At 39.6% G+C, this 27671-nt stretch overlaps 2 protein-coding genes across 2 annotated transcripts; both read right to left on the bottom strand.

Moving 5' to 3' along the window:
* Window positions 1–8569: 8569 nt before the first annotated feature.
* Window positions 8570–12605, bottom strand: LOC146627892 (annexin A2-A-like). Its single transcript, XM_085357437.1, has 13 exons — window positions 12543–12605; window positions 11912–11964; window positions 11533–11626; window positions 10937–11031; window positions 10715–10828; window positions 10480–10570; window positions 10211–10290; window positions 9980–10039; window positions 9697–9790; window positions 9484–9579; window positions 9281–9339; window positions 8901–9023; window positions 8570–8798 (listed from the first exon to the last, which is right to left on the bottom strand). The coding sequence occupies exons 2-13, from the start codon at window positions 11957–11959 to the stop codon at window positions 8739–8741; spliced, it is 1014 nt and encodes a 337-aa protein (XP_085213563.1). The 5' UTR covers window positions 11960–11964; window positions 12543–12605; the 3' UTR covers window positions 8570–8738.
* Window positions 12606–12976: 371 nt separating this feature from the next.
* Window positions 12977–22280, bottom strand: ice2 (interactor of little elongator complex ELL subunit 2). The gene is made up of 15 exons (XM_085357436.1): window positions 22174–22280; window positions 20799–20900; window positions 20351–20702; window positions 20121–20240; window positions 19884–20018; window positions 19545–19661; window positions 19027–19186; window positions 18111–18292; window positions 17242–18019; window positions 16971–17140; window positions 16761–16890; window positions 15596–15680; window positions 15346–15396; window positions 13641–13884; window positions 12977–13167 (listed from the first exon to the last, which is right to left on the bottom strand). The coding sequence occupies exons 1-15, from the start codon at window positions 22185–22187 to the stop codon at window positions 13072–13074; spliced, it is 2736 nt and encodes a 911-aa protein (XP_085213562.1). The 5' UTR covers window positions 22188–22280; the 3' UTR covers window positions 12977–13071.
* Between the last annotated feature and the right edge of the window lie 5391 nt (window positions 22281–27671).

Below are 27671 nucleotides of genomic sequence, written 5' to 3'. Positions count from 1 at the left end.
GCAAGTCTTTGCACAGCGTGTGCAGAAACGCCTCATCTTCAAAACGCCGGTAAATATAATCTTTTCACACCAGTGGAAATAAATACATAGCTGCATACAGTAGGAAAAACAAGACTGTGATCTAGCTCTACAAACATGGTGATTGGCAGGTGTAAGGCACAAAGGATCCAAGCGCAGCTTCACACATTAATTGTAGCTGCCTTTAAAGGATGTTAACCAATATATATTCAATGCTCTCTTTTTAGACTCAGTTCTAAGGAGGCACTCTTCAAGCATGGCAGTGTTATGTGAGCAGCATCGCTGCTGCAGATTTCAGGAGACTTGAAATACCTTTTTTCGTCAGAGCGTCACTGCAGAGGAACATTCCCTCCAGGTGTTTATTGGCAACAAAATAAACTTAAAATAACTTTAGTTTGTTTTGAATTGAAAGTCTTCCTAAATGAAAATAAACAGCGATGCAGCTATGTGCTGCTGAATATTCTTTCCCTCGCAAATGAAAATATATTTGCTTTGTACGCTGTGGCGCTTCGGAATGTCATTTTATCTTATTTGATCTGATCGTTTCGACAAGGTCCAGAATTATTTATCGCCCTACGGACACTTTGAAGCCATTATGCTTTGTTTTATTTTGTATTTTTTCTGATTAAGGGCCTCGGTTGCAAGTCTATGCTAATGTCAGTATCTGGTGAAGAACTTTGCAAATGAAAGCAGCTGTGCTCTGATAAAAGGACGGTGAACACAAACACTGCATAACATTAGTAAGGTGCCGTTACTTCTACTGACTCATAATTGTCCAACATGCCTGGGAGATACAGGGATGAGTTCATGGGACTCAAAAAAAAAAAAAAAATCCTCACCCCTTGTTTTGCATAATACTCAGCAGAAGCAGGGAGGGGCAGGTGTGAGTGATCTTCCCAGTGTCTCCAAGTCATTTTGTTTATCATTCAAATGCAAACCTTGTTCCATTATCCATGAGGGAGCAGGAGTAATGTGATAATGTCCCCTCATCTTTTGGTCCGAAGTGACAGCACTGTGCCATGTCATAGATGATGAGAGAGAAAAGACAGGCAGAGGGCCGAGCACAAAAACAGGTAATTACCTCCATACCTACAGTTTTAGAGAGGTGGCTCCTTCAGCATTCACATTTCTGTGTATTCTAATTAGACTAACCGGGCCACAGTCTGAGGACGAGGACACATACACCCGAGGACTTTGATGAAATCTGAGGTGTCAAGTAGACATGAAGGGACCACATCACTTGTGCCCTTCACTTTTTCGGTCTTGCATTTATGCTGAATACTGCAAAAGAGCCTCCTCATAGGGATCCTCTGCTTTTGTGGTGCGTGCTATGTGATTGATTATTTAGAGGAAAGCTCCACAACTCAAATCAGTGTGGAGCCAGCAAATAAAGTCAAATAACGAGGGAGAGTGCAGGTCTGAGGGAGGGAAAGATCTCAAGATGTTTTTGAAGCAAGTCAGAGTAGCCAAAGGCGAGCAGATCTTCACGCTTTCATATCTCCCCCTTTTTAATATTTCTCCCCATTTTAATGATGTGCTTCCTGTCCTTGAGTAAAGTTCTTCATAGCCAGTCTTTTTTGCCAGAAAGGATTTTTTTTCTCTTTGAAATAAAATGTAAGTATATATTTAGTCTCCTAGTTTAGAGGCTTACAGGCCGAGGCAGATATTCAAATTTGTGCTTTCAGGACTACGCCATCGCCAAAATGTTAACAATATTTTAATAAACAGTGTAAGTTCTGTGCTTAAGCTCTGCTGGAGGAATGTGAACCTTCAGTTTGTAAATTAACAAAAATAATCACATTGGCAAAAAAAAAAAAAAAAGGTTTTTAAGGACTTTTCCAGTCATCTGCGTGTTACAAAGAGATCCCACTTATAGCATGTGAAAATAAACAGACGGGACTCAGTGTGCGCATGCATAAGGTTGCATAAAGGAACGTGTAGGCTTTGCATGAAGAAAAATCAAATATTGATGATGATAGTGGAGAAAAACAATGAAAAACCAAAGCAGCAGACGGCTGTCATTACAACAGCTCTAAGTGTTTGAGGCCGGGATATCAAAGCCATTCCTTTGATATAAGCAGACTCACAAAGATCAGCTCTCCTTAAAAACCAGCTATAATGAAGGCATCTCATCACACTCTGTCCATGACAAGCCAGAGCGGCCTTGTACTTCCAGTCTCGAACCCTCAGGCCAGCTGAATATACCTGCATCTCTTTTTCTCCTCAACTAAAAAGGGGTAAAAGCTGGAATACGACATTTCTTAGTCTGTATTAGGCAGTGGAGGTAACTAGGGCCCGTGATGTGGAAATCATAAAATGTGCGAGACTGCACCTTTGAAATACAAAAGACCACGGATTTAAAAAGGGCACATTATAATAACCTGAGTATACTGAAGGCGTCAACTGTAGAGAAAGAGCGAGGGGTAAAAAAGCCAGGCTTCATATTATTTTACAAAAAATAATACAATAAACTAAAATAAATACAATCCAGAGAGGTTTGTATCATCTTTAGATTTTCTGTTACTAAATACTGCTCATAGATATGCTTAAAACTGATTTTTTAAAAAGATCATCATCTTTTTCTTTAGTCATATTGCCAGCATCTTGTTTATGCTCATTCCAGAAACAATTATATTTACAGTTGTAGTTCGCAGAGTTACAATAAAACGTTTAACAGCATATTGTTCTGCAACTTTTCCAGCAAAAACGTTAAAAGCAAAATATGTATAGAACAGCCCCCACCCCTCTTCCCCAGTCTTGAGGCAGAGATAGCCACTGAAAAAGTGCTGGTTCAGTCTCCTTCTGTCTCTGGGCATAGCTTTGATCAGTCCCACCTCAAGACTTATCCTGGAGGGAACCGTGCACTTCTATTCTCCATGGCTAATCATACTTCCTGTCTTTGTCTTTATGTGCTTTAGACAAGCGTCAGATAGAAGCACAGGAACAGATTTGCCCCGAAAACCTGGAGAATAAAGCCTCTGGTTGTGCTGCAGCTCATCTTTTCCAGCAGATTTCCTCATGAATATTTCCACAGTTTTTGGAGTGGTGGATTTCAACCCATTGCTGCTTTGAAAAAAGGGCTGCTTTTGAGAGACAAGGGAAGTCTTTCAGAGTTAAAGACGCGAGAGTATATGTACTGTATGTCACCTGACTTTAGCGTATTTTTAGCTGTACCTACAGTTGGTTGACAGAAGACATCAAGGCCAGGGGCTTATATCCTGCTTGCTGTAGAGCGCAGACACGATTTTCACAGAGCCTTGCCAAATGTGAGATGAGACCAAGGAGCGAAATAGTTAACAAAATAATTTCACATGCACAGCATATTCTTTGGGCTCGGGCGATATCGCTCTGCCTGCCACCAGTGGCACTTTTCACCAAGAAACCTGCTTTGTGTGTTTCGTGCAACTACAGAAAAGACCATTTATGCCAGGAGCCAAAAAAGAAGAAAAAGAAATAGACAAAAATCCCCTTTTCTTTTTTTCGGGGGGAAGCTGAAGGCTATGAAAACCATCCTGTGTTCTATTTTTGAACTGATTTCCATTTCCATGGCCACCTGAGGGAGGTCAGGCTGGTCCAGCCAACTTCCTCACAGGGACAAGGACTAACGGTGACAGGGACACAAACCATGTTCCATCCGTTCCAACACCCACGCCACTCATTATTCTCACTGGCACCATCAGGACTTTCACATGGATATAGAAATTAATCGCCATGAAGAAACAGAAAACAACAAAAATCCCTTCTCCTTTTACTTCTTTCTTGGTGTTTTTCTTCTGCTTCAAAGCCTGTAAGTCTCTGCTGTGCCTTAGGGTTAATTAACATGATCCAAACAGTGAATGATCAGAGAGAATGGGAAATCTCCAAAGGTTAAGTGTCACATGGGAAGCGTGTTGTCAGAAGACAAGGAGGTAGGCAGGTTCTTTTTTCTTCTTCTTCTTTTTTTCTGCTCCACGTTCAAAATCAAATGAGAGAGCAGAGCTGCTGCAGAGGGAAGAAATTTGTAGACACCTTTCCAAAACTTTGCATTTCTCTGTCAGAAGGGCAGAGCTTCACAGTCTGGCTTCAAACAATATCTGTAAATCCGTGACATTTTGATGAACAAAAGAACTCTGCAGGTTTCACCAACTTGTTCACCTTTCTGTATATCATTATCGTTCGCTTTAGAGAAGTACACACAACACAGTTTCATAATGTGATAAGCAAAAGATTTTTTTTGTGGGGGGGGCACATCCATCACAGAGTTAATCACTCCTTTTTAAAGACCTACTCATTGAGATTGAGTCTCCTCTTAGTATCACCACAGGGGGGAAAAAGAGAAAATGACTTCATGATCCACAGATATCCTGGATAGCATGTCTTGCAGGTGAAACTGTATGATTTCTCTCTGTAATAATTAACATGGGCCCCTCTTCTCTCCCTGTGGCTTGTCGCTGACATTTGGTTCATGCTTGAGTGTCTGCCTAGCTGATTTCAATCTCTTGCATGAAGGTGAGCCTGTGTTTGTGTATGCGCGCATGTGTGTGTGTGTGTGTGTGTGTAAGTGTGCTTGGGGTCCAGCGGCCAGTCTGACAAGGACATTAAAGACAGGACTTGCCTTCAGCAGATGGGATTAAGCATCATGACAATATGGATTAGAGACCCCCTCGGTCAGTCTCAAACCTCCAGCAGGTTAGAAAGTTGAAAGCCAAACGCTGAAACACAAACGAGTCTCGTCAGTGTGTTTGTGCTCTTGCAAAACCGCATTATGTAAAGGGTCGTATCTCACTCGCCGCTGAATAGATATTTGACAATTCCGAAAATTTATCACACGGATCTTTATACATTTTGACTGCGGTGACACGCCGTATTGATTTACGCCACGCTCGCGGGATGAAAACACCTCAGAATGGTCACCTCGCCCACCGCCGCAACAGGCCTTATTTAACATTATTACATTATGTATGCAAGCTTGAGTATGGATAATGGATGAATCTAAAGCAAAGCAGTTTAATTACCCACCATCATTCTGTCTCACCTAACTGCGGAAGCACACATCTTATTAGCCACGGTGTAAATAAACATTAATATGCCACCCTGATAAAGACTGTCCTCCTCCTTGCAGTTCTTTGTATATTATTATCATTGCTGCAAAGTACACACAAACTGATCCAGTGGCATGTGCAAACAACGGAAGAGATACTGAAGCTGGGGCCAGACTATTACAACCACTTCACAGAAAATTATCATTAGTGCATCTGGCTTGAGGCCACCCAGCCTCATCAAATGATTAAACCGTACAAGGAGTATTTTTACACGGATCTTGCGCAATTGCATGATATAAAACGGGAGCTTGCGCGTGCGTTATTTTTGTCAAAGAGGTGATCAAATCAGGCGGTTAACAACACTGTAGGCAAGGAGCGCTCTTTGTCAGAAAATTTCTTGCTGCGTTCTTGGCAGACCAGGGAGTGGCAGGACAGGCAGAGGAATGACGGACGTCTCCTTGGGCCAACCTGGGACGCGACGGTATGAATATATAGCATGCAGGTTAACCAGCCACCGGGTATTTTGATCCTTTCAGCACATAGCAACAGAGAGAAAGCTTCAAGCAAAGAGAAAACTCAGCATACAGTCCAGCTCTGAGCATCAAACACTGCTGATCTAATAAACTGCAGTATGTGAAATACCAGTTATCCCCTCGGGGCGAGCTTTTTAACAAACTAGATTGTGACTTGTACCACACATAATTGATACAAGACGTAATTATTAAGAAAGAAATGGGTTTTTTTCTACTTTACAAGTAGTTACTGTATCAAACATGCTGAACTGAAGCAGCAGCATCCCAGTTTGCTTCAAGTTTAACCTTATTAAGATTATTTTTTGGCTTCTCAAAATGACAGAAGCTGAACTCTTCAAAGACATAAAATGCAGTGCATGTACACAAAGCTCTTTTATAAACTTCTCCATATGTCTTTCGTGTCTGTAGATGGTCTGACTGGAGCCAAAACCCGAGAGGAGACAGGCCTTATTCTGCTCTCTTATGTTGTTTCAATCACCAGTCGACTGTACAAAGGAAGCAGCCTGATGGCATGACGAGTGCACAGCGCTCATCTGCCTGTGCTGTTGTCTCAGTTTGAGCCTCATAAAAGGAAGCGGGCCTGACGATGCCAGAGGCAGGGGATCCAGCTCTACGGTCTGAGCCGAGAAACATCAGCAGAGCGCCATTCTTTAGAAGGAGATGTCCTTCAGAGTGGTGCCAACTCTCCCTGGGGCAGCAGCATGAGACACAGCCTCTTATTTACCATATACAGGATCTCTGCGTGCCCTTAATGAGCCAGGATATTCAGCATCACAGAGACAAAGGCCGCGCTTTCACTGAAGAAGCTGTGGTTTTGCTGAATTAAATAATGATAATTACGAAAATATTAATCAAACTCGGGCTCTCACGGCTCTGTGGATGTGTTGAGGGAGCCCGGTCTTCCAGCTTAGCCTGTAGGAGTTCTGATTTAAAGTATGCCCGCGACCTATAGAGCTGCAAGCAAACGTGCAAACACACGCAAACACACACAGATGCACACAATTAAAATCAAACCCTGGTGGCCCCCTACTCTATAATTAAACACCCTTTGGTGCTCTGCACAAATATACTAAGCCAGGTTCAGATGCGTCAAGGAGAGAGGAGTGAAGGCAAGCGTGAAGAAGCTGTCGGTCCCTTACACTGGAAGTTCTGTTTAATGCAATTAATTAATAAAAAGCACAAACTAATACCTTCCCGGTGTGCAGTTGGTATGTCTGGCGGGGCAGCAGCAGCTATACAGCTGTACTGTGAAACTTTAATGCCGCTGGATGCCTAAAGCGATTGCCCGGGCCCTTTCTCTCAGGTGGGGGTGTGGGGCGGATGGGCGGGTGCAGGGCTTTTTCCACATATTCGATCAAACTAACAAAAATGTTTGAAAGTAGAAGAAGAAAAGGATTTTTGTGTGACCTTTAAAGACACTGAGGTACAGGTGCCTGACAGGATCCATATCAGGATCCAACTGACAAAAAAAACCCTCCTCACAGAGCTTTTTCCTAAATATAAAGTATTCCAAACTCTCTTCTGCTATTCAGATGTTATTAGGTGATTATATGGTATTATTCTTCACCTTTTAGACTTCAGAGTGCTTGTCATTTGGCTCTAGTTGTTATGGTAATGTGAGGTATTCCATCTCCTTCCCAGCATGCTCTGTTTGACATTCATGGGGTTAAAGTCCCCTGAATGATGAAGTGCCAGTGTTTGGGACAGTAAATTGCATCGTTTCAATTGAGAAGAGAGTTCCCCTTGGGTTTGCTGGAGGTCCCAACGGGCTGGCCTTGAACAGAACAGCATGTTGTACATCCATATAAAAAAAGTGAAAAATATGGTGGTACTTTTCCCTTTATGATGCAGAGATTAATCTGTCACTGTATGCGTGCATAAATCTCACTCACTCCTTTGCAAAATACTGTTTTATCTTACTTTATGCTATATTTTATTTTTTTATTGCTCATAAACACAAACCATCACAAAGGGCTAATGTTCTCATCAATATTATTACAAAATGACCATAAATCTGACGCCTTGTTAAAATTTGAAGCCGTTTCTCTTCTCAGCCATTCAACCACTGAAAATATTTGACAGAAGCATTATTTTATCAGGCGGTTTCTCCCACAGTAACAGATGGGCTTCTATCATATTTGAGCCACAGCACGCCGCTTTATTTTCGCAAGATTATTGCACTTTCCTTCCGATCCTTTCCTCATCGCTGTGTTCAGCAGCACTGAACTTGCCTTTTGGGGCTATTTTTTTTCCTTATACTTCAGTAGAAATGCCTTGACAACACTGTGGTGGTTATTTCATCCTGAGAGACCACAAACTAAACAGCAGAAACACGTTGTATAGACACTTGTTTAGTGGTATGCAAATCATCTTGGCCGGAGGTAAAATTAACATTTTCAATTAAAATATTAGCACCAAACAAACACAGAAAAACACACTAATGATTAAATCATCTTGATGGAATCTCATAGTGGAAACCGAAGCTTTTTTCTTGTAATTCTTTATCTGAAAACACGCAGCACTGCTCACACTGTACATTAATGTTTTTATGGTCGTGAATCTTTATGTTTGCAAATGAGGCTTGCCATCGAATGTCTGAATTGGAAGAAAATGTATACAGTATTTTTTTTTATATATTCAAAGCTCAGAAATGTATTTTCATTTCTTGTGCAGACAAAATGTTTTTTGTCATTTTCATTTCCTTTCACATATTTATAAAATGCCCAATAATTAAGAATAAGGATAATAATGGTGGGTAAAAAGTTGCTGTTAAAAAAATATTTTGTCATATATCTTTTGTTTTTTTTTACATATCTGCATTCCTTCTGCAGATATAGGCAATGTAAGGCCCAGAGACAGAGGGGCAGAGCTTTCTGCAGCTGCTTTTACCGTTTACATATATCGCCCTCTGGTGGCGATTCATGTAAACATCCACATAAAGCAACATTGAGGCAAAAAAATGAGCAATGTTCAAACAAAGCAACTTTATTTCCGTTTTGGTATAACAAACAAACCTTGACACAGACTCTTCATGTATGAAATACAAAAAAAAAGACAAAAAAAATCTCTCCTTAAATGTTGCATTCAAATGAGGGCTCCAGCTGATATTCAAAGCGCAGCTTTCCAGCTATGGATAAAGAGGCTCTTTTGCATCTGATGACTCTTTTTATTGCCCTGGTCCACAGAGGCCAAGCAGTACCTTCTGGTAGTCTCCCTTGGTATGTTCCTGGAGAAGGAACAGAAACAGCAAGTCAGACATGCTGCATGACAGAACAAGCTTTACTGTAAATCACTCATAGACCAGAGGCAGGTTAGAAAATTCACTTGCCATAATAGTCTGTTGCAGAGATTGCCCAAAGCAGGACTTGTATTCAGAGCAGATTTTTCTCAGGTCCACCTCACAGCGTGACACAATAATTCTGGTCACCATCTTCTCTTTGGCCCCTTTACTCTGAGGAAACGAGCACAAGTCAGCACTTAAGTTGCACACGCTCCAAACTTAACTGCAGCAGCTGATGCAACACTGTTGTAAGATAACTTTTGTCAACTTTGGATTCTCTGTGTTCCTGCAGCTAAATTACACTTTCACAAGCAGATGTATTTCTTACATCTGCTAGATTTAAAAAAAAAACAAAAAAACAAAAAAACAGTCTAGCCCTCAAAATAGCCACATCTCAAGAAAAAGGAAAAGAACAGTAGTGCGAGTACCTTCATGGCTTCATTGAGTCTTTTGGCAAAGTACAGCTGTTTGTTTTCAAAGCACTGAACTGGAACAAATAAAAAGAACAAATATTAACAGGAGTACATCTTACATTCTGCAGATATGTTTCTTATCACTTTGAAAGGAATTCTTAAACCAAAACTGGGGAGTTGTCGTTCATTCATAATCTAAATGCACTGCTAAAGTGTACCTAGCACCAGGAAGGATGTTTGCAAGTCTCCTTTAACTTCCTTCACAATGCTCTCCTGCATGTCGTAGGGGCTGTAACTCTTGTACTTCTGAAATACTAAGACACAGAAGAAAAAAATCTTTGAGTGGTGTAATGGGTCCATTTCACAACTTGCAACAGAGGATCACAAATCCACATGTATTAATAGTGCTCTTAGTAAAAAGGATGGGGCACCTTTTTGGAGGTGGGGTACACTTCTCTCAGACATAATGGAGATCCAGGTCGCCACATCAGTCCCTTTAATTTTTATTCCAGCATCATAGAGAGCCTAGGCATGAGGAAATATCCTTAAACAGTGCCAGAATTTAGCTTGTGGCACAGAAAAGAGCCGTTCATGGACAACGAAAAAATTTCATTCGTGTCTAATTATTCTATATTAATTATTCTATTATTCTATACATGACGGGAATATAAGACCCAAACAAAAATCTGTTTAATTCAAAGGCAAACAACTTACTCTGGCATCTTCATCAATCTTTTCATAGTCTGTAATAGAGGACGGTTCAGCTCTCTTGGTCTGCAGCAAAATAAACAACATTCAGGTCATTTTCACAAGCAACTGCTGAAAAGTCATTTTTACAGGTTATATTTGGCACCAAATGCCTGCATGGATGTAATTATGAAAGTTTCTTTTAATTTGTCACCTATATGTATGTAAATCTTAAGGAACAATGCAGCTACGTCTCACCTGCACAAGAGCCAATAGTAACTTAGCGAAGTTTCCAGAAGTATCTCCAGCCACATCTTTGTCCAGTTCCTTTTTGAACACTATAAAAATTAGATTTTCACGTCGGGGATTTAGCCATCTCTTGAAACCAGAGTAGTCACATAACTTGATTTATGACTGATTAAGACATGATATGATATGTAATACAACAAGAACAATGCATAGTAAATGAAAAGCACGCAACCTCAACTGTAATCTAAACTTTACACAGGATTTCAAAGTGTACTTACATTCCTTGTAGACCTTCTTGATTTCTACCAGCTCATCATTACTACGTGAGCACAAAATCTCAATCAGTGTTTCTTCATCAGTTCCTAATCCCTGAAAAAAGGAGAATTTTAAACGATCACACCTGAAAGCCATCTGAAGACATAAGACTAATGGCTTTTTGTTTCCAGCAGAGGGCGGTGTTGCCCTTCCACAAAATCTCCCTGAGAGAGAAAAAACAAACAAACCACACTTTACCTTGATGGATGCCTTGATCTCTGAGGCATCAAACTGCGCCGTGCTCTTCATCAGTCCAAGGATTACAGTTTCCAGTGAGCCAGACAAAGCACCCTTCAGGGCTGAGATCATGTCCTATATAAATTATAACAGCATTACCTGATCATGCTTAATGTCTGGCATATTGCTGAAAAGACAAAGAATGGCGCTTTAAAGCCATGAAGGAGTTTAGGCCTGCTGTACCTTCTTTGCCCTCCTTTCATACGCAAAAGCAATCTCTCTCCTTTGGGCGTATGTCCGCTTTGTTAGGACATCAATGATGGTCTGCTCATCCACACCTGATTATACATGATTTGAACACATTAATTACACAAATGAATGAATTTTTTTTAACAATACTAAGAAATCTGATTAGGTTATGATGACAAAAGAAAGACACAATCAGTAAATCCCTACAACAACCTTTTAAAAGAAGAAGAGGGGATGGATATACACAAATATCGTGTCTGAGTAAAGGTTTAAACGCAACATGGGCATAAGGTGTAATTTCCTCCTATTCTTATTTGCAGAAAAACATTTTTCCACTCTGAACACATTCTTCACCACAGCACGATGGTGGGCTGTTAGGAGTGCCAGTAGCTCTCAGTCAGCAGCCAGAACACAGCTCTGCCAGCACTGGGGCGTGGACATGGAGATGTTCCCAATGTGGTCCAAACATTTTAAGCCACGAGGCTGACTCACAAATACCAGTCACTCATCTGTTGCAAGAATTTGCAGAACCAAGCACCATTTCTTTTTCCTTTTTTTTTTTTTTCTTTTTTTGGAGAGAGAGATCTTGCCTTTGGTTTTGATGGCGGTCTCTATCCTGGCAGCATCTTTATCAGGGTCAAAGTCAGGAGCAGGTACCACAGTGGGGAACAAAGGATCCTGACCCTGAGAAGTCAAAGCAAGAAGTAAACTAACTGTTTTGTTGTTAACCTCTTAACCTCCATTAGGAAACTGGTGGCACACAAAAGGTCAGGTTGAGTGCACGAGTTCAGCTAATGTCAGTTTCCCAGAGAACGTATTTTAGTATGTGACTGAAACAAAGCTCACCCTTAAAGCTAAATGTGGCAGGCTACCGGTGGAGAAGTTAAACATTACATATACATGCAACAAATAAATGATAAAATAAGAGTTGCCATGATAAAGAAGAAAAAAAAGAAAGCAGAACTTTACCCCAATGTTGAGAGACAGCTGTCCCAGAAACTCTGATACCATAGCCATTTTCACTGTTGTGGGGAAAAAAAAATCTCATAATCAAATCTCGCTATAATCCTATCACTGACTTGCACACGACCATGTTTATTTTGACTGGAGATGTAATCGTTTGAGAAGGTAAAGCAAGGTCTTTCTAACAAAGGCAGAGAAGTTAAATCAAGTTGTTGCTTTTTACAAAGCCGAGTGACTGCAGGGGAATTTATTCCTTTGACGAATGGTTATTTCTTTTTGACTGCTCTGCCACATTCAGAGGAGTTTCTAGTAAAAGATTTCAGACGCATTAGAAACACCGAAGTGACACGCCCTGGAAAATGTGCTGCTGCACTTCGATGTCGTAAGGCAACTGAGTTCTTTCACACGTGGACAAGGGGAAAAAACTGCTTTAAGAACCTGAAGAATTAAAACTTAACTGAAACTTAAAACAGAAGTGAGACTCTTTTATACAAACTGTGAAAATGCAAGTCATATGTCATGATTCGTGAATGCAAAATGCCTCCTTAAAACTCCTTGAAGCTTTATGCAGTGTAAACTGAACCGTACTTCCTTTTATTCTATTAACAAACAGTTGACAAAATTCCAGCACACTTACCTGAGCTGTAAAAGCTGAGATGATGCACAGATTTGTCCTGGTGATGTTTAAATGGATTGGGTGTGGAGGCTCAACTTTTCAGAGATATGAAAAGGCTTCCCACTTCACTTCCCCTGACGGATTCCCTCCCCCTTTCTGTGGACTCATGACTCCACCCTAATCTGCTACGAGTCAGCAGCTCAGAGTTTTAGAGCTAAGTTTTCCCACACACTATTCAAAGTGACTGAAGCCTTGTGCCGTTAGGAGAAATCCTAGGTGTGTCTGATCCCAACTTCCCACAGTCAAAACATCCGAACGTTATAAATCACTTTCAGTTTATTAACTCTTTTTCACACAAAAAGTAAACAAAATACATACAAACATACCTTTGAACAAAATTACAGGTTATATAGAATAAAAGTGCATCAGGATCCACATTTATAATTTAAGGACTTTGCTTTTATTTCTTTAGGCATGCATGTGCAGCTCCTCCTCCAGCTCTTCTAATGCAAATCATGAAGTTATATGACAATACATTAACAAAGGGATCTTAAAACGACTTTTGAATTAGCTTTTTCACATACGTGTTACGCTTGGCTGTACGTTTCTTCTGCTTGCACGTCTTCTTGTTGCTTCCATTGGTTTTCTGGTAGGATGGACAATAAGAGAATATGTTTATTTGTCATTTTCAGAAGGACTGAGTGCTCAAAGTTGCTTGGCTGAAAACTTGTTTTACCAAAAGCTGTTACGGTAAGTGAATAAAGAATGCCGTTCAGCTATTTGCTATGTTAAATTTCAGACAGACCTCCAATGAATGTCTCAGAATCTAAACCAGAAAAGCCAATAACTCTTCTCAGTATTTGTCCCTGCTGTTAGTTTTAGGCTTTGCCATTAACAAATATGAGGCAGCTTCTGGTTCAACTTGTTAGAAGAGTTATTTTTGCTTTTACAAATTCTCTGGAGTGGGGGTGGGGACTTCCTAGATATTAATATAAACATAGCAACCTTTCCTCTTGTTGCTCTTTATTAACCTGGGCCACATGTCTGTTGTTGTGGAGATTTTTTCCCTATAATGTTTTGAATTAACAGGGTAACTGTAGCGAAAACATGAATACAAACCTTCACAATGGGTGTTGGTGGAAAGGTGCAGGGGACCCTTCCATGTTGCTGGTGGAAGGGCAGGACTACAGCTGGATCAACAGGTATCCAAGGCACAAAGCCAAAGGCCGGGGGTTGTGGAACAGAGCTGTGGGCCTGATGCAGGTCGTATCCCCCCAGATTCCCTTTTCCATGTGCTGCTTTGAGGATGGTCACAAACGGTTCCCCCGATTTATGTGCAATCAGGTATCGTCCTTCCTCTAACCTACAAAAGCAAACAAAGTCCTTGAGACTGTGTCACTCACAGAAACATGTTGTAGCACTGCAATGATTTCTCCATTCTTGGAAGAAATGATGAAGAATGAAGCGCTGACAAAGAAGTTGACACATGTACCGAGTGTCATTGAGTAATTCTCTGATTGAGTAATTCTCCAGCGCAAACATGAAGGCAGACTTGCGTCACAGTTTTAGCCCGAGGCAGCCAGAGCGAACAGTGTGAACACTTCATCGGCTTAAACAAAGCTTTACAAATCAATAGCCAACTTTCTGATAACCTGAAGGTGATGAGCAAGTTTGAAAAACAAACAAACAACTCCTTGGGGTATAGACTTTACATTCACTTCATCAACATTTAACCAAACACTATAGAGTTTATAAAACAGGTTGCCCTCAACAGGAGCCTCGTAATCTTGCTCATCTTCTGTTGTAGCCTGCAGGTCTTGTGAAAGAAGCTCTGAGGGGGTCAATAAAGGAGCAGGAAGTCAATGATGCACTGTTATGTTAACCAAGTCATACAGAAATTAAACCAACATATTGAAAATCAATCGACATCAACTTTTGTGTTCATTAGTGTCAGTACTCAGGGAGGGATCCCTCACTCATGTCTGTCCCGTCTGTAACATCTGAAAATAAAATATAATAAATAATAAAAACAAAGGTCGATCAAATGGACCAATACGGCAATGCCACGATGATCCATTTGGCAAAGTAAATCCATTGGGTATCCTTGTTGGTCTTCAGACAACAATTCTGATGGCTAAGGAACCAAATGGGGCAAGCAAAAAAAAAAAAAAAAAAGTACTCAGGGAGGGAGGGGGGGTCTTATTGCTCTAAAGCATGGTGAAGGCTCAGTCATGGTTTAAGATTAACAAAAGATAGAAAAGAGCTGTCAGATATTATATCCATACCATCTGGAAAGAGTCTGATTGGCAACTGGCTTCCTTTTCCAGCATGAAAATGACCATAAGCACATCGTCATTGCAGTAAAAGCTTAACTGGAGAGGAAAAACACACCATGGAACTCTATCAGTCATGGTTTGGCCTCCCCAGAAGCCGGGCCTCAACATTACTGAAGATGTGGGATCATGTTAACAGAGAATAAAACAAAAGACAGCCGACATTCAAAGAAGAGCTTTGAATGTCCTTCAAGAGGCCTGGAGGACGATTCCTGGAGACTGCTTAAAGAAATGAAAAAGTTTGCCCAAGAGTTCATCCAGGTTGTATTGAATTATAAAGGCGGTCACACCAAATATTGACTTTCAAGTGTGATAGAATTATATAAACTCTGTTTTTGCTTTATATAATGTATCTGCATGTATGTTTGTACATTTTAATAAATCTGTGCACACACTTACAATTATCAAATAAAATTTGGGTGGAGGATCTCAATGACAACAATATACAAACAAAAATAGTAATAATATAATTTGTGTCAGCAACAACTTACCCAGTAAGTTTTTTCAGTAGGTGGTGGAGTATATTTAATGACTTGGAAAGCCTGGAAAAGAGACATCAGCAAGTTTCAGTCTATCTGCTTTACTTGGCATCTAACAGATTCAGAGGTGATGAAAAGGCCTGGATTATCAACACTGACTGAAACTCAAGAAGACAAACTCGAAATCTTAAGTAACACAATCATTCTGAGATGATTAGCTTAATCCTTTTTATCGACACACATTTGTTGAAACAACACTCACTTGAACCCACAGGAGACGTTCTGCTTCCAGTCATCAGGCAGCTTTCGCAGCAGAGCTACTTTTGATGTGTGTGCATTGATGTGCGCTACAGAGTCATGGAGACAGGGTGAAAGACAAACTGAGAGAACAACAAGAGCTAGTGTGCACATCAAGAGCTTCACTTCATCATCCGTGCTATGTCTGGTGCTCACAAAGTAATTAGTCTGTGGTGATTTGCCAGCATTGTTAACCAGCTTGAGTGGGTGTTAAGAAATGCTCGTTGGCCCCCTCTCATCTTGATCCTTCCCTGCCTCCCACTCCAGCTGGAAAGGCCTGCATATTTCAGCAGTGTCTTCCTTCATTTGCAGAGTGTTTTAGAGCTGACAACAGCAGCCATAAATACACAATAGCAGAATGCCCCATGACAAACCACATGATAAACCACAAAGAGCCAAGTAAATAAGGAAGTCTATTAGCACCATATAATTTCAATAGCTGGGGGATATTATTTATTTCATATAGCTCAATGTTCTTACCACTAGTGGCAAAACCAGACATTATTTTGCCACACAGGCCTGTTAGCCATTCTCTTGAATGGCTACATTTACAGCAGTGAAGCTGAACATATGAAACTTGTGCCAATGTGTGTACCTTTTGTGAACTATAAAGGTGTTTAATTAATCCAATAGGCAAAAGGAACACAGAACATGCATGTCAAGATTACATGAGTCAGTTCAGTGAACCTAGCACAGACAAAAGGTGCAGTCTTTCCCCGAATCTTGAGTCATAGATAAGCAGCACGGAGACACTGACAATGCAACTCAAGCCCAAAACAACACTTAGCTTAGCTTTGCACACTGCATTCACTGTAATAACACATGATCACATGTGGCTGTAGCTATGGCAACTAAGTAAACCTAACCATTACAGTCAGAGGAGGACGATGAGTCATCTGAAGACTATTTCTCTGGTTTGTGGAAGGATCTGCCCCACTGATTGTATTGTGGCCTGTTTTAAGCTGTCTAAATGATACATTGGCTATTTCCTTGGCAACGAGGTTAAAAAAAGGAAAGCCAAAGGGTCCCTCCTTTAGCTCAATTTAGAACCATGTGTGGAACATAACCATCATCATTTTAATAGTATCTCAAAGCAACAAGTTTGAAAGTAACAAGGATAAAAACGTTACCTATGTAAGATACTGTGCTGGAGTGAAGCAAAGTCTCTGTCCACAAGTTGCATACCTCGCTCCTGGTTAGGCACTCAACACCATAACACAACTGGTACTCCAGCTTAGGCAAGACATGCACTGGTGTATGCTATTGGGACAGATCAAATGTCAATATTAAAAACAAATCTCATTCTGAGGATTGTGCATATACAGAATGAATGTTTATACCTGGTTTTTCCTGCTGCCTACTTTTCTCGTGTGGGTCAGAGAGACAGAGCTGCGCACCATGAGTAACAAGTCTTGCAGACTGTAGAGTTTATAAAACAGGCTGCCCTCAACAGGAACCTCGTAATCTTGCTCATCTTCTGTTGTAGCCTGCAGGTCTTGTGAAAGAAGCTCTGAGGGGGTCAATAAAGGAGCAGAGAGTCAATGAAGCATTGCATGGTAATCACGTCACACAGAAATTAAACCACCATATTGAAAATCAATCAACACTAACTTTTATGTTCTTTAGTGTCAGCACTGAGGGATGAAGAGTTGGGGGGAACCACACAGGTTTCGCCATCCTTGCTCTGGTTTCTCTCCAAAAATGAAGACACACACGGTTTAACCAGCAATGTTGGATGAGAGTGAACTGATGGCCCTGCACATCGGGTGGGCGACTTAGCAGAGCATTTGGCCATCTCGTTGGCAGACTTGAACATGGCTGTCTGCATGCGCAGGATCTCACCTAGCTGGTCCCCAGAATCCTTTGCTCTTTTGGTTTGCCGTCTGGCCCTTGTAACTCTTTGAGGGGAAGACATCTCTGAACTTTCAGGGGTGGACTCAGAAGCAGGAACTGGAGGGTCTGCAGAGCACGTTACAGTTTGAGGTTTACTTTGTTTTGGGACAGTGTTCACTGGAGACATCGAGTCATCAATGACCAGTTTCTCATCATCCGAGTCTCCAGTAAAAGCTTGGTCTTCATCACTTTGCAGGGCAGGGTCTTGTCTTGCTTGTTCAGTCCCTGGTTGAATGTGCTCACTCAAAACCTGCTGAGCTGGCTCTGACACAGAGTCGTTAGTTTTTATTGAGGAGCTGCTCATCTCTTCACTGAACGTTTTAATCTTTTTTGAAAGTGGGGACCCTCTATCTTTTTTACTTTTAATATAACCACCCTGTTCATCTGGGATCTTCTTACACTTTGACGTCTCTCCAAATGTCTCCAGGTCGGTGAGATCCACCTCAAAATCCAGACCACTGTTTTCCAGAGAAACTTCGCTCCTCTGGGAAATTTCCTATGTCAGAAACAGAAGAAGAAGAATTGCTCTAATGAAATAAGACCAGATAACACCACCACTACCACAGTTAATTTACACATAAACATACCTGTGAGGGGTTCTGCTTATTTACAGGAAGCTCTGTCATCAAATGGAACACATTTTTACTTCCATTCTTCTTGATGGACCGCTTCAAACTCTCTTCATGATAGATATGACTCCTTTCTCTTACTGTCATTTCAGTCTTCAGGAGTGGCGAGTCTATATACACAGTCTTCTTCTGATTACCGACTGTGAATAAGAATAAAAAGGGCCATGTGAAACAGTACCACCGTCAGGCCATATATAACATCAATACACACAATAGCTACCTAATGCCTAGTTTATGGTCACCACATTGGCTGTGCTGTGCACCAACTGTGATGTCCTCACAGTCTTGTTGCAGGAAGCAAAGACATTTTTGCCAGTTTTTGCCAGGAAGTGTAATCTTTTCAAGCTGTTACAGCAATGTTGTTACAGATTCTTCAAATTTGTGAGCTCCTGTACTGACATTTCAGTGAAATGGAAGTAATGACTGGCACGCGCACAAGGCTACAAAACTACAAAAGGTGCACAGCAAGCTAAAATGACGCTAAAGTAATGCGTGCCAGCAGTTGTGACGTCACTTTTGCAGCACACCACACTTCATGAAGGTGACAACAGTGAGCATCAATGAGGTATTAGATACTCTATGTGTCTCATAAACATATAATTTATTTCTCACTTTTAAAAAATGTGAACATGTCTTCTGCTCTTTTCTTTTTTGGTAATCCTATGAAGCTCAATTCTGCAGCATGTTTTTGTTAGGTCATAATATGCCCTATATTCTTCAAAACAGAATTTAATTTAAAACCTGTTAAGTTTAAAAAGGGTAATCTATATTTTTTTCTCGCTTCACCATGATAGCACATTTTTAATTGCTGGAAGTAAAACTTAAACTGGCTCTAATTAACTTCCAGTACGACAGCATGTGATGTGTGCTGTACCTTTTCCTTGGTTTAATTTGACCCAAACAGGCAGTTCCCATTGCTCCACAAATTCAGGGCCATGGTTGTCCAGCAGCCTGACCAAGGCATCTCGAGTCAAACAAACATGAGGCTCATAACAAGCACAGAGCTTCTCAGCATTCCCATCACCACTGACAGTCTGGAGAGGGAGGGGAAAAAACAAAACACACACACACACACAAAAAAATAAATAAATCACACTACCAGAACATGAGAAAATCTTCTGTATCAGTCAAACAAACACAGGTGGATACACAACTTTCTACAGTTAAACGGGGTTTGACATTAACATGTGTGACCTGGCATCTTTCAGAAAAATGCAATAAGGTCTAATTTTGCTGAGCAAGACATGAACACCCTCTGGTGTCTTTGGTGAAAACTGCAAGAGGGGAAAGAGAATTTCAATAGACCTGAGGTCATGAATCTCATTCTAGCAGTAAAACGTGTCTGTGGCTTACTTTGATGGAGCAATTACAAAAAGTGAGACAATTGCTTACAGCATGCATGTCCTTAGCCTTTTTAGCTGGAGGATTCTCTGATGAAACACTCTGATAATCCCATGCAAGTTGTGCATCAGCAGGCACTATCTTGTGGTCTGTAATATTCACACTGCCCTGGAGAAATAAAGGGAAGAAATATGGTAATAGAGAAACTTAATCAACAGCAAAAAAACTGATTCTGCAATTCAACACTTGAAGCTGAGAAGGTATCAAAGTGATGATAAAAAATTTTTAAACAAGGAAAAAAAAAGACATTTTAATTTCTGAACAACTAAATTATATACGGCTGTAGTCTGATACTGCTGAGACTGAAAAGCGGCTGCAGATGTACATTACCATATTCAGCAGCTGTTTTTCAAAGGTCAGCGCCAGCCCTGGATCGAATGTCCCTCCTGTTAAACTGGTCAGCTCGTGGATCTGGTAGAACTGGGGAAGCGTCCTAATGCATTCCAAACAGCTCCTTAAAAATTCCTTAAAAACAACAAAGAAAAAACAATTAGGGTTTGTGTTTCATTGCTTATGAACTAAACCACATAAAGCTAACGAGAGGTGCAACTGATGGAGTATCAGTACCTCTGAATATTGCATAGCTCCTTGTGATATGAAATTGTAGTCATCAGCACACATTCTAGCCACATCTTGGAGGTAGCTATTGAAGTGCATCACTTCATTGTTCACTCGTGCCTTTAAGACCTGGAAAAAACAAGCAAACAAAAAATCAGGGTCTTTTTTCCCCAAGTAATGGAATTACAACTACCAGGACTAAGCTCCCATTAAGAGCATTAAGATGCAAATGCTGATACCTCTGGAGGATCCTTGGTTTTCTTATTCATTAAAAAACCAAGAAATGTCTCCTGTTGTTTGCTAGAAATGTTGGACAGGCAGGGATAAGGGAGCCTGGGCTCGGGAAAGGGAGCATCTTTCTTAATCTGCTTCTGCTCTGCTCCTGATTTTTTGGTATCCTCAAAGTCTCCTGTTCTTTCAACGGCTTTGTCTGCACTTAGATCCTCACTATCACAGCTGTCCCAGCAGGATGCTTGGCTGCTGATGCAACTGTTGTCTTTAAACTCTGCAGCTTCATTTGTGGAAGGAGAGCGGGAGACTTTTGCAGCCCCATCATCACACTCCTGTTTGGCTTTGGCATTCTCTACAGGACTTGAAGAAGGAGAATGAAAACACGAGTAGAATAAACAGATAGTGTAAATGCACTTGAAATTATAGTTTACTTTAACTGTTAATTTAATGGCATACCCTCGGAGAAAGGCCCACAGTTCTCTGATATTAGGTGCAAGGGAATATTTGTCATAAACATCTCTGGAAAAGAAAGGTCCTTCAGGAACTGGGTGGTCTTCCCTTCAATTTAAAATGAAAAAATAAAAGATATTAGAGACCCTATGTTGTTATTAAACCCGTCCAAAGTGCCAAACGTTTCTAGAATTTAACTGGTGTTTTTATATTGCTGTTGTATATTAAAAAATATTGATTACTACGGTAGATAAACTTGTTTATGTAAGACAAAAAGAAATAAAAAAGCCACCTGACAGATAATTAACAAAAGTATAAATATTCAATATTCACTTTAAAAAAAGTATTTTATAAATAAAATTTACTGACTATGGGGGGGAAAACACCTTCTGAAGTTATTTTCTTAAAGGTTTGACTTAGTGTCGCAATTTCAAGGTATCTGACTCAAAGTTTCGAAAAAAATACCCCAACTTCATATTTAACTTATGGATGTTTTTTTTTAATCCCAGTGATAATAATAGCAATATCACAATATATCCAAAAAATGTAATATATACACAATTTGATTTCATTTTTCAGTTACTTTAATAAACGAAATATTAAAATATATTTTAATGCACTATTTTTTTGCACAAATATAATTCTAATTCTGGTATAAGTCTTATTATTATCAAATCAACGTTTCCGCCAAACAGAGAGTAAACAAAGTGAAACACGTGTTTCTCTGAGAGAAATGTTGCGCAGCTGTTCTCAGGTGCAACTTCCTGTTTTCCCTTTCAAAATATAAAAGTTGTTTTGTTGTTGTTATAATGAATTCTTGAACAGAACTGATTATAAATTTAAAAAAAAATTAAAAAAATATTAAAGTTGTAACGTCAGGTACAAACAATACAAAATCTAGTGTTTAGCTAACGGTATCAGCATACTGGAAAAATGAGCGAGAAAAACGAAATAATATAGAAACAACATTATTTTTTTAACTGGTAAAACAACATTTATTTAGATTTTTTTTTTTTTTTTTTAAAATGGTGGAAGTGTCTAACAGTTCTCTAACTTCCTGTCTTATTTAAGCAGCTTGACAGACAGCTAGCCAAGGATAAATAACATGGTGCAGCCTCGTTTTGTAAGCACATGTTTCGGCTCCTGTTCGGAGTTAAACATTAAAGGTTTTACTCCTAAGGTAGCCACTAAATGGGATTTGAGTCCATATAAATAACGTTAAGTCAACGCCGCACAAAGCGTAAGTGAGCTCTCTCAACTCCTGTTAGCCAGCATGTGCTAATCCTTACTTGATGTAGCGAGCGTACTTAGCTCAAGCTGACAAATAATATCCACAAGGATTCAAAGGACAGAAACCAGTGGCAGTGAGAATGCTACGTACCATGTGAGCTCCATGGTGGTCTGTGACAGCGGTCCACAGGAAAAACTGCACTACTGTCTGTTAACTTTAGTGTTATCTGGCTAACACACGTTTGTTGAGCGACAGTATTCGTCTTGGTAAAATTCTGCTGACATTAACCGCTCTGTGTGCATTGCTGCCCCCTAACGGATGGTAACTATTAATCAATCGATTTTATTATTTTTGTGTGTGTGTGTGTATTTGGTTACAAATAAGATGACATTTCTTTGCAGCTTTGCTTTAGTGCTCGGTAACAGTTTCCCTGCCCATCTATGAAAGAGAAAAATACACTTGAATGTGTGTTCACGCCAACAGCCTAAAACATCTCCATGGTGTCTGTTTACAAATAACTCTCCTTACTTTGAATTAAGGAAGACCTTTTTTCAGCAAAGTGAGGGGAAAAGAGCATGCTGTATTCTAATTTTGCTACGAGCAGGTAATTCCCTTCATGTAATAATAATGTCCAAAGAACCTTTGCTGTCCAGTTCTGAGCCCCGTCTCTGTGTGGTTTCTGAGACCGCTGTTAGTTGCTATCTTGGGGTCTGTAAAATCTTATTATATCTGGAGATACGAGTCCCAGCTCTAGTACAGATAATTATAGGGAGACCTATCTGGATCTCTTGCTCATATCCACAGCGGTCTCAGGCATTAACCTGAATGCAGCTTACATGCTCCACTACTCTGCTGAGGTGTATGAAAACTAAGATCAAAAACACCAAAAGTAATAGCACTATTTAACATTTGACAAACTTAAACCCTTCTATTGGTCTTTTCTAAAATCAAGAGACTTGCTTTTTCCATTGAACTCTGGCGTCCATATAGATATTTTGTTGCCCGAGGAACCACCTTTAGCAGCAATAACTTGAAGAAATCATTGTTGAAGGATTTCTGCTCACTCTTCTTTACAAAATTGCTTCAGTTCATTGATTTGCAGGCAAAGCTCTGTTAAAGTCCCATTTGCAATGCCTTGATTAATTTATTTTTACAGCCTTTCTGGTGTAGACCTGCTGCTGTTCTTGGGGTCATTGTCTTCTTGCCATCCCCAACTTCAGCAATCAGACAGATTACCTCATATTTTAGAATACCACTCAGTACACTGTACAGAGGAGTTCGTGGTTCCCAGGTCCTGTGGCTGCACAACAAGCCCTAATTATCAGGACTCCACCACCGTGCATGACTGCTAGTATGAGGTGTTGGTGCTGATATGCTGTGTTTCACCAAAAGTGATGCTGTGCATGGCCAAACATCTCCGCTTTGATCTTGTCTATCCAGAAGACTTTGTTCCAGAAGTCTTGTGGTTTGTTCAGATGCAGCTTTGCAAACTTAAGGCATTCTGTCGTGTTGTTTTTAGGGAGAAAAGTCTTTCTTCTGGCCACCCGTCCAAACAAGCCATAAATATTCAGCCTTTTTCTAATTGTACTGTCAAAAACTTTAATATTTAACATACTGAGTCCTGTAGAGTCTGAGTAATTCTTGTTTTCTTTTCTCTGAGGTTTGCATTTGTTAGGATGTCCACACCTGTGAAGATTATGCTATTGTATTAACACACAACGAAATGCTGCAGGTCAGAAAACTGCCATCATTGCTTTTATAGAGGTGATCACATTTGCTGATGCTCAGTTAATTAAGTGCATTTGATGAGCCTCTAAACTCCTATGGAAGCAACAAGGGTGCATTTAACTTTGCACAGGCCTGCATAGAGTTCACATGACTGTAAGCACATATAGAAAAACAATCTGAAATGTTGGATATTATTCCACAGTTTTGCAGTTAATAATGCTTAATCAAAATCTAAAATGTATTACATGGAAAACATTTAATGAAAAATGTATAAAGAGTCATTCATTAAAATAATTAATACAAGTGAAATGATTATCCAGATTTCTGGAGAAGCTTCAGATTTTGCATTCTTTTAGTCACCACAGATTTATTTAGATCTGGGTATTGTCCACATAATTCAGTCATTAAGAAAAGTTTCTAGCGGAGTGAGGCTCGTCACTCTGATTAAGTAACGGCAGAACGTGCGGTTTAACTTTTCTAGTGTGAGCTGAATACGGAGAGCAGACAACAGGAGACAGATAAACAGCCAGGGAAAAAACAAAGCCCATTACAAGCGGTAAATTTTATTATGGGATAACAGCACATAAAGCACATCTAAAATCGATGTGTCCAATGCACTTTTAATAAAGGTAATATTAAAGGTACAGTTTCTAAGTACAATATAACAACATTCATATTAGAATGAAAAGTATTTAAAAGACAACATTAAATTTCTTATTTTTCTTTACAGCCGTATTTACAAAATGAATCAAAATACTTATTTTCATATTTAAGAATCAGACAAGAAGGAGCAAAACTACGTTTGTGAATAGACTACCTGCTAAAGAGAGTTCAAAAGAGCTGGATAAAAAGGTACATGATCATCTGTCCCCATTTTACATCAGTAGCAAACATGTGACTTAGAAATTTGTGACAACCACACACTAGTTTCGGCTTTTTCCGTAATTCGTACTGCTTTTGCATGGAAAAAAAAAGAAGCCACCCTTGCTCCACCCTCCCCCACGCACCCACCCCATTTTTTATGTTAAATTACCCCAACAGACCGAGGGCACATTGAACACAGAACATTAAAGAAATCCAGATGCATCGTATGTCTGTTTTACAAACACATACAAATACTTAATATACAATGCATTAGTAAATCTTCCATCCTCAGTGAAATAAAAAAGAAAAAGTAGATTTAACACTAACAGAAAATGAAGAAATGTGGACTTTCTGTTAGGTATTTTTTGTTTGTTTAGTTCTTTTTTTTCTTTTTTTTTTTGCTCAACCAGAAAAATCAAAACAATGTGCAGGAGAACACTTCTGTAATATCGTCCGCGAGCATTTGTCGACCAACGAGAAGCGACGTTCCCAGTTATGTTTCCGAAATGACGTGAGGGGTGACGTGTACACTCTAAACAGACCATCTACACATCGGAACCCTTCAACAACAACCCACGCGAAAAAGAATGAACAACACATGAAGAGAGAGAGTTTGAGAAAAAAAAAACAAAAAAAACAAACATTTTAAGCATGAGCGAGCGACAATTCCCCCTCATGTACAAAATACATTGTCACTTCAGTACACATCTGGAAAAACCACAAAAACAACAACAAAAAAGGACAATCAAAACCATGTATGCATTTTGTTACACCGAGAGGCACTCAGTGTGATACGTTGTGTATTATTGCAAGCATATTCTTACTGATATTTGCTACAGAGTCGAGAGAAAAGAAAAAGGTCAACTTTGTCTTCAAATGGCAATCCTCTCGTGTACATTTTAACACTTCAGTGTGGTGCAAAAGGCTTGTGCCACTGGTTCTGGAGAAACCGCTGCTTCAGGATCAGGATAGTCTTAAAATGGGGAATAACAAAAGCATACACCGAGGCTCTGTAAAATGAAATCCAAGCACCACTTCCCTGCATCAGGTGAAGAACAATGCAGACACGGGGAGGTAAATAGTATCTTAAAACCTGACAAACTAACTAGCCTCAGTGAGTGTTTTTTTCTTTACAATCACACAAAGGAAAAAGGACAAAAAAAAATCCAATACTGCTGTTTCAGTTTGAATATTATAATTCTTCCACAAACCAGAAAAGCGACCTTAATAAGCTTGTTAATTCGCAGATACTAGCTTTGATATAAGTCAGAAGGAAATAAGTGCCTTATCCCAAGTCTAGCACACTGATACAGGTACTGGCTGGGTAATTTTACCACTATCATTTTCATTTTCATTATTATCATTATCATTATCATTATTATCATTATTCGTTGAATCCTAATATCAATAATACATTAATATGCGATGAAATCAATGAACTAATAGGGCGGCCTGGCTTAGGAATCAATACTTGGTTCACAAAATTAACTTACCTAGCACCACACATCAGGGCAACACAAAATAAATGTCAGCACGCCCTATCGCTATCAAACTAATCCTAAAGGAGGGAAGCAAAGTAGAAACAGAGTTATCGTACAATATGATGTCATTGATAAACAGATAAATTTTTTTTTTTCACTGGGTAGGCCTTAGTAGCAGTATTTTCCTCTTACCCTATACAGACAGAAGTTACAAAGCTACCTTTATACATGTGATCAATAATAATATTAAATATGGTGAATAAACAGCAGAGAATGAGGGAGAGAGAGTGAGAAAATAAGATATACAGCACACAGGCCGTGTCAAGTTCTTAGTTCTCCACCTGGGAACAGAACTGGTCAAATGTACAGATGAAACATAAAAAAAAAGAGAAAACATCCACAAAATCAACACAAAAATAAAACCGAACCCAATGGCGATAAATAAGAGGTGTATTTACATGCAGATGTTCAAAGACTTATTATGCACAAAAGAATGAAAAATAATACACAGACATATATTATTGCTTGACATTCGATTATGGCTAAAAGTTGCTTTTCATTGTTTTGTCTCGTTATTTTTAAACTATATTCTTAAACGTAACTTTAATCATAAAGTCTTATCACCTGTGCTTTGGAAAATGGGTTTTGTTAAAATGCGACGACTGACTCACAATTCTGGGCGACACACCGGCAACCTCAAGCGTGACATAACGCCGGTCTTCACAATTTACGGTCGAAGACGCAATCTACAGTGCACATTTTGGCTCGGTTCATTTCAATTTAGGCTTGGACCAACAAACTGATAGCGAAGAATTTTTTCTTTTGAGACCCGTGAATTGTCGAAGGCGTTATGTCATGCTTTTTAAAATCTACAACTATTATGGATGGATCGAGCTCAGCATTCCTCAAAACCTTTGCTTCTTTTTTGTTAGAAAATGTAAAAAAAAGAAAGAAAAAAAGATCAAAACCTCTTCATCCACATGACCCTGTTCCTCTGTAATTATTAAAGCCTTGTCTGGGTTTTTTTTTTTTAAATATTCACATACTGTGAGAACAGACAGACACACACACACGCACACACTATTGCTTTTTACAGACAACAGAGCAGAGACAAAAGGACCAGCACATTTTACTGTATACTATACACTGATTGAATAGCACAAGTAGCATCGATCCCTCGCTTAAAGTGGGATATCTCGAATGAGAATATACAGAAAGACATCACTTTTCAGGCCCGTGTAAAGGCGTAGTTTATAGTTATACACAAGCATCTGTGTGTTTGGTGACCGTTTCCTGCAATCTTCCCTCTATCGGAACCTTAAGAAGATTAAAAAATAGAGTGATGGGGCTTTATTACTTCTTTTTGTTCAGAAAAAGAGTAAACAAAAATCAACTGTATGAATAAAGTCAATTGAAAAAAGATGATGGCTGCACTGTAGAGACCCGTAATTATAACACAAGGCATATTGCTTGTTATACATTGTAGAGCACATTACCAGCTACTCGACTAAAATGAAAAACAAAAAACATTTTATGAGATAAGAACCCCTTTTTAGTGGTAGACCTTAGGCTGAC

The sequence above is a fragment of the Diplotaxodon limnothrissa genome, linkage group LG7, assembly GCF_057381915.1.
Source record: "Diplotaxodon limnothrissa isolate DT_005_m linkage group LG7, D_limnothrissa_male_GT1.1, whole genome shotgun sequence".
Taxonomy (NCBI): Eukaryota; Metazoa; Chordata; class Actinopteri; order Cichliformes; family Cichlidae; genus Diplotaxodon; species Diplotaxodon limnothrissa.
The sequence above is the reverse complement of the archived record's forward strand: the minus strand, read 5'-3'. Positions and strand labels throughout refer to the sequence as shown.

Bases quoted from the DNA above. Each gene is read 5' to 3' on its own strand.
- LOC146627892 (XM_085357437.1), bottom strand. From the start codon at position 11,959: ATGGCTATGGTATCAGAGTTTCTGGGACAGCTGTCTCTCAACATTGGG. The intron at 11,627-11,911 runs GTAAAGTTCTGC...TTGACTTCTCAG, and splicing joins AGCTGTCTCTCAACATTGGG to GGTCAGGATCCTTTGTTCCC. The intron at 9,024-9,280 runs GTACTCGCACTA...TCGTTTCCTCAG, and splicing joins GACTCAATGAAGCCATGAAG to AGTAAAGGGGCCAAAGAGAA.
- ice2 (XM_085357436.1), bottom strand. The intron at 18,020-18,110 runs GTATGTTTATGT...TTTCTGACATAG, and splicing joins ATAAGCAGAACCCCTCACAG to GAAATTTCCCAGAGGAGCGA. The intron at 13,168-13,640 runs GTTTGTATTCAT...CCATCCTACCAG, and splicing joins CACCAACACCCATTGTGAAG to AAAACCAATGGAAGCAACAA.